Source organism: Octopus bimaculoides, chromosome 11 (genome assembly GCF_001194135.2).
Source record: "Octopus bimaculoides isolate UCB-OBI-ISO-001 chromosome 11, ASM119413v2, whole genome shotgun sequence".
NCBI lineage: Eukaryota > Metazoa > Mollusca > Cephalopoda > Octopoda > Octopodidae > Octopus > Octopus bimaculoides.
The window spans coordinates 60,684,377-60,691,196 of NC_068991.1; the positions used below are offsets into that span (position 1 = coordinate 60,684,377).

At 37.2% G+C, this 6,820-nt stretch overlaps 1 protein-coding gene across 1 annotated transcript in view; it reads left to right on the top strand.

Moving 5' to 3' along the window:
• Nucleotides 1-2,348: 2,348 nt before the first annotated feature.
• LOC106875737 (DDB1- and CUL4-associated factor 5) overlaps nucleotides 2,349-6,820 on the top strand; it is a 30,456-nt gene continuing 25,984 nt past the window's right edge. Inside the window, exon 1 of the mRNA XM_014923985.2 lies at nucleotides 2,349-3,176. Within this exon, the coding sequence (XP_014779471.1) occupies nucleotides 2,768-3,176 (409 nt within the window). The 5' untranslated portion in view covers nucleotides 2,349-2,767. The remainder of the gene's footprint in view (nucleotides 3,177-6,820) is intronic.

Genomic DNA, 6,820 nt, shown 5'->3' on the forward strand with positions numbered 1-6,820 from the left:
AGTCAAAAGTGCTTGAATGGAGTGACATGAAGTTTGCCAGTTTTAGATGGCAAAGACCATTGTAGTAGAGGTAGAAAAGTCTGAGAAAGAGAAGATACAGCATATCTGTGAGAAGGATAATAGTGTTGGGGTAAGTGACTTCATGCTAATAGTTGGGTAACCTTTCTTTCGATGTTTGTGTGTAAAGCAGAAGCATCTTCGTAGATGTCAAAGCAGTACTCCATTATGAATCTCACCCTAACTTACTTCGTCATCATCATTCAATGTCTACTTTTCTATGCTTGTAAGCATCAGACAGAATTTGTTAAGACAAATTTTCTGCAGCTGGATGTCCTTCCTGTCACCAACCCTTACCTGTTTTCAAACATGGTATTATTTTTTTTCCATTGCTAGATATATTTTTCATGAAACAACATAGCTTGTATAGCAATGATGCTCACAGCCATCACATGATGTCTAGCCATACATATACATATATACATACATATACATATATGTAATGGGCATCTTTCAGTTTCTTTGTACCAAGGCTTTGGTTGACTCATGACTATAGCAAAAGATATCCAAAGCGCCTTGCAGAGAGAATTAACCTAAGGTCACATGCTTGGGAAGCAAGCTTCTTAACCATACAGCCATGTCTGTGTTAGCAACAGAAGCATTTTCTGTGATGCAGTTGAGGATACATGCTGAACATATGGGCCCCTCCGTGAGGGTTCAGTCTAACTCAAAAGAGCCTAAATAGATTCAGAAGCATTCAGTTAAATGTAATGACTTTTTATATCTAAAAGAGCCCATCAAATCAAAAGAGAGTTCAATAATTCAAAAAGAACTGTGGATTAAAAAAATTAATGTTTGACTGCTGGAAATATATTTCAAAATTTTTAATGCCAAGTTTTAGGTTTTCCTGAGTTAAACGAGCCCCCATAGCTTGGTATCCTCCTAGTTTGGGGGCCTCTGGGCCATGGCACTTATTGGTCCATACATAAATCCAGCCCTGAACATTATTAGAGCCAGTAGATTTTTGTGGAATTTGAAGCAACTGGTGGGACCTTAGCTCTTGCATCTATGTGTGTATGGTGGTGAATGTGAAGATGGAATGATTTGAATGAATATTTTGTAGAGACATAAAGCTATTTTGTTAAGTAGAAACAAAGAGGTCAGCTTTTGTGAGCTGGCGGAGACGTTAGCACGCTGGACGAAATTCTCAGTGGTATTTTGTCTGTCTTTACGTTCTGAGTTCAAATTCTGCCAAGGTTGACTTTGCCTTTCATCCTTTTGGGGTCGATAAATTAAGTACCAGTTATGCACTGGGGTCGATATAATCGACTTAATCCCTTTGTCTGTCCCCTCTATGTTTAGCCCCTTGTGGGCAATAAAGAAATAAGAAACAGAAAGGTCAGTTTTTGTGACCATAGGTGCCAGTGTGGCTGGGTAATATGAAGTTTGCTTCTCCACCACATAGTTTCAGGTTCAGTCCCACAGTGTGACCCCTTGGGCAAGTTTCTTCTACTATAGCCCTGGGTTTACCAAAGCCTTGTGAGTGGATCTGAGTGGAAGCCTGTTGTATATATATATATATATATATATATATATATATATATATATATATATATATATGTGGGGTGGGGGAGTATTATTGTTTCTTTGCATGATAGACAAACGAGTGTTACTGTCATGCAAGGGGTGTTTTGAAGTTGAGGATTGGTGACAGGAAGGGTACATGGTCATAGAAAGTCTGTCTCAACATATTCCGTCTGACTCATACAAGCATATGGAAAGGTGAACGTTAAAAAAATGATAACGCTGAGCGTATACCATTGTTACTTATTTTATAAACATGGAGTAGAAAGTAGGTACTTGTGCTATATCGATCTTGAATTGATAGGCTATATTTTTTTGCCTCTTGCTCCAGAAGTAACCCTTCATCAGGATAAAACAAGGAAAAGAAAAAAAGTCACCAAACCAAAAGTTAATTTTCAGTAAATAACAGCGCGATTAAAAACGTAAATTTCTGTGACTAGCCACGATGTAGGTTCTGAGTGGTCGCACTACCTTCTAGAAATAGCAGCTAAATCTAGTTCATATCACACCATACGTGGCTAGTTATAGTCCATAGTGGCAGTAAAAAGATGGCTGGAAAGTCTTTGAACAATCATGGTTGATCTGCGTTAAAAAAACTACAACCAGACCTAGAAATAGCAGCTAAGTTTCCCTCACATCACATTGTACATGGTTAATATTTCTGTTTTGAGTTCAAATATCACCTTTTGAGGTCGATAAAATAAGTACCATTTGAGCACTGAGGTCGATATTATCGACTTAGCTCCCCATCGACCCCGAAATTGCTGGCCCTGTACTAAAATTTGAAAGCAACACTTTTTTGAGCTATTAAGATGGATGGGCATGGCTGGAAAGCCTTTGAATATGAAGTTACTCGATCTTGGCCGACCTGGGTTAAACAACAACGACAAGAGCAACAACATATAAAGTGAAATTTAATTTAAAACGTAATTCTTCTTCCTTTTTAGGTTGGTGTCAGATGAACAAATCTGGTTTATAGGCGACATCTCATCTGGAAGAACTTGTCAAAAGTCGAGATTTGTGTTCAGTGAAATCTCGCGAGAAGAGAGTAGCCATGTTGTGAAGTGGTTGAACCAAAACATGTCGTCTGTGTAATCAATGAAATGTCTCTCTGTTGTTTATTTGTCAGTGATGTTTTCTACTTCAGCTCAACTGCTCTTTAACGAAGCAGCTAATTAAAAGTGCCATGTCAAACAATATGCGGAAATTTTGCAAGGCTGCACCTCAAAATAGCTCGATTTCGAGCCGTAGTCACGGTGATTTTAATAAAACTCATCATCCAAGGACTGGAACCACCAGTGGACATCATAATAACAATCGCCTAACCTCAACGGCCACTGCCAATGCTCCTTCATTAACATCACATTCATCTTCCACTTTATCGTCGAGTCCGAAAAGACAGCAAACAGAGTCACTTTTCTCACCTCTTCCATATTTAACTCACCGTTCCACCTATGGCCACTCTTTGCAGAGAAAGTTCATCAAAGATCGCCTATATTTTGCTAATAATCTGTACCATAAGGATCTCAAAGCTCACTATGGATGTGTTAATGCTATCGAATTCTCCAACAACGGCGGAGAATGGATTGTGTCCGGTGAGTTGACGAATTTTTAATATACATGTGTGTATATATATATATATATATATATATATATATATATATATGTGTGTGTATGTGTGTATATATGTATATATATATATATATATATATATATATATATATATATATAGTTATTTTGTACCCTTGTCCGAAGAGAGTGAAATAGCTAGCTATTTGTCTTATTAGAAGGTTTGGCTAGCTATTTAGTCTGACAAACCGAACACACACACACACATGTATGTATAGACAAAAAGCTAGACAGATAGCTTAGCAATCCTGCTAGCTAGCAAGCGACCTAGCTCGGTGAGTAGGAAGGTAGCTAGCTAGATACAGGGAGGTGCAGATAGATATACGAGATCCATAGATAGATGTATTAATGGATAAATATGTAGACAGAAGGATAATTAGAGAGACAGTCGAAGACTTATATTGACGGATACATAGTTCAGATTAATGTGGAATTTCTTTTATTTCCAATATCGATAAAATTAATCTGTTTTCATCAATATACCAATCTATTGCGACTTGGTTATAAGAGTGTCACCTGAGTGTATTATCGGGTATGATTGGAGTCTCATCTAATTTTTGTCCCTCTTTTGCTTCCTGAGAGTTCCATGTATATTATCTTTATTAATAGTAGCAGTATTATATATTTCATGAAACTAGTGTTGTTTTGTGTCTTCCTTGTTCTTGTAGCAGATGAAGTTCATCATTCAACATTATTATTATTATTATTATTAAGTTGCTGGCATTTTCCTTAAATCAGGAACTATTATTATTATTTGCCTTTCATTCTTTCGGGGTCGATGAAATAAATACTAGTTGAGCACTGGAGTCGATATAATCGACGATCCCCCTCGCCTTCAGGCCTTGTGTCTATAGCAGAAAATTTTGTTGTTATTGTGGGATATGAAGCACGTTTAAAGAACCGAACTAGAGATTTTACCGATATTTAATGGTGCCTTGATGTTGCCTTGATCCGCTCCCCCATCTTCCGAAGTCACTCGTTGAACTACCAGTAATATACTAGATATCAAGTCCATTTCGATGTCCAGCTCTCTTTTCATAAACGATTTAATGTCTAGGCCACCACCACTACCATCTCCATTATGGTATGAAATCTACGAAGACGATATTTTGTTAATTGCTGAACTAAATAAAAATAAAGCCAAAAATTATTGGAAATTACTTCCAGTAATTTTTTTTCTTCTAGAATTTTCAAAAATATCCAATTTGCTTTCGCCAAATTTCAATTTTGTACTCGCCTATTTTCTAAACTCTGCTTCAATGCTACCGTTTTACATACTCCATTCTCCGAACCAGCTGATTTACTAAACGTCATTTATTTAAGAGGTCAGATCTTGGGCGATGCTGATGGTTTTGCTAACCTCGTTATATATATATATATATATATATATATATATATTTCAATTTTTTTTTATGGCCGTCCCAACAAACTGGAAGAACACAATAGTAGAATGGTTTTATTTAATAGACAAAAGCTTTCTTTTTTTCATCTCCAACACACAAACACACGTGGAAAATAAGCCATGTTAGGTTTCGTTTATCTCTTAGCGAAACTTTCCAGCTGGTAAACGATATACAAGACATTACTTCATTTTTACTCCCATGTTAGAGAATCTCTGCTATTGTAGTCATAGTATTAGTGGTGGTAGTGGTGGAGGTGGTTAAAAAGTATTCTTCTCAAGACATAAAAGGGATCATTTTCTTTTTTGTGAAGAGTGCACGGTATCGTCTATTCAGTTCATCCCCACATACTTATTTTATCGATCATTTTGGGATATCGAATGGCGAAAGGATGTGACACGGCACGAAGAGATCCATGTAGAATGTTTAGTCATAAAAGGAACTTTCTACGTGGCTGCTCGGATTGCTAGAAATAACAGCCAAATATCCATAGACAGATAATCGACCTTATAAAAACAAAGAAAAATAGATTGTAAAATATAGCCCTGTATATATAAACCTCTAATGGTTAATATTTAAATCTTTTTCGTCAGTTGTTTGCTCAATGAGGGCTGTTTTGGGTCTTCACAGCAACAATCTAGTCTGGCTAATACCATCCTTGTTGAAAAAAAAAAAACAATGCTGATTGCGACTGAAATATCACGACGCATTTAGTTTCCTAACTCGAACACGTCCTACTCCCATTTCAACATTGCTTAGTTTGTGTGTTTAATTCTAGGTCTCCAAACATGGAATTACGAAATTATTTATATTTTATACAGATGCACATGCGCGCGTGGTCGTGTGGAAAGAAGTTTGCTTTTCAACGTCATGGTTTTAGGTTCAGTCCCATTGTGTGGCACCTTGGACAGTCGTCTTCTATGATGTAGCCCCAGGTTGACCAAAGCCTTATGGGTAGATTTGTTACATGGAAACTGAAAGAAACTCATTGTGTATTTATATGTGTGTGTGTATATATATATATATATATATATGTATATGTTTGTGTGTCAACCGATGCTGGTGTGTTTACGTCCCCTTAACTTATCGGTTTGGTAACAAAAACCGATAGAATAAGTACTAGGCTTACAAAGAATAAGTCCTGGGGTCGATTTGTTCGACTAAAGACGGTGCTCCAGCATGGCCGCAGTCAAAATGACTGAAATAAGTAAAAGAATATATATATATATTTATTATATTATATATGTCTGTGTGTTACTGTCTCGTTTGACATTGTCACTGTGTGATAGTTGTATATGAGTGTAACCATCATGAAAGCAGACATGAAAACGTGTGTGGGGGAAAAACATTACCTTGTTTAAAAGCAAGTGAGGAAGGGTGTCTGGCCCTAGAAAATCTGTCACAAGAAATTCTTTCTGACTCATGCAAGTATGAAAAAATGTTAAAATGATAATGGAGATGATTACACACACACACACACACACGGTTGTGTGTTATATAGGAATAATGGCACTTGAAACACTCATAGTAGTAACAGAGACCAATCTCAGTACTAGAAATGGTGATTGAGGCATAAGGCCAGAAATCCCGAGAAGAAGGGTTAGTTGATTACATTGACTTCAGTACTTGACTGGGACTCAGTGTTATGGACACTGGGGTGGGAAGGAAAGGCAAAGTTGACTTCTGCAGGATTTGAACTCAAAATGCAAAAAGCTGGAGAAATTTTGTCCAGTTGATTGTCCATCAATGATTTCTTTTACATATGATGATAATAATAATAATAATAATAATAATAATAATGGTTTCAAATTTTGGCACAAGGCCAGCAATTGTTGGGGAGGGTGCCAGTTGATTACATTGACCCTGAAAGGATGAAAGGCAAATTCGACCCTGGTTACATTTGAACTCATAATGTGAAGTCGGAAGAAATGCAGGTAAGCATTTTTTTCTGGCACAGTAACGATTCTGCCAGCACACTGCTTGATGATGATGATGATGATCATCATCATCATCGTTTCACATCTGCTTTCCATGCTGGCATGGGTTGGACGATTTGACTGGGGACTGGTGAACCAGATGGCTGCACCAGGCTGCAATCTTATCTGGCAGAGTTTCTACAGTTGGATGCCCTTCCTAATGCCAACCACTCCGAGATGATGATGATGATAATAATTCTTTCTACTGGAAGCACAAGGCCTCAAATTTGCAGG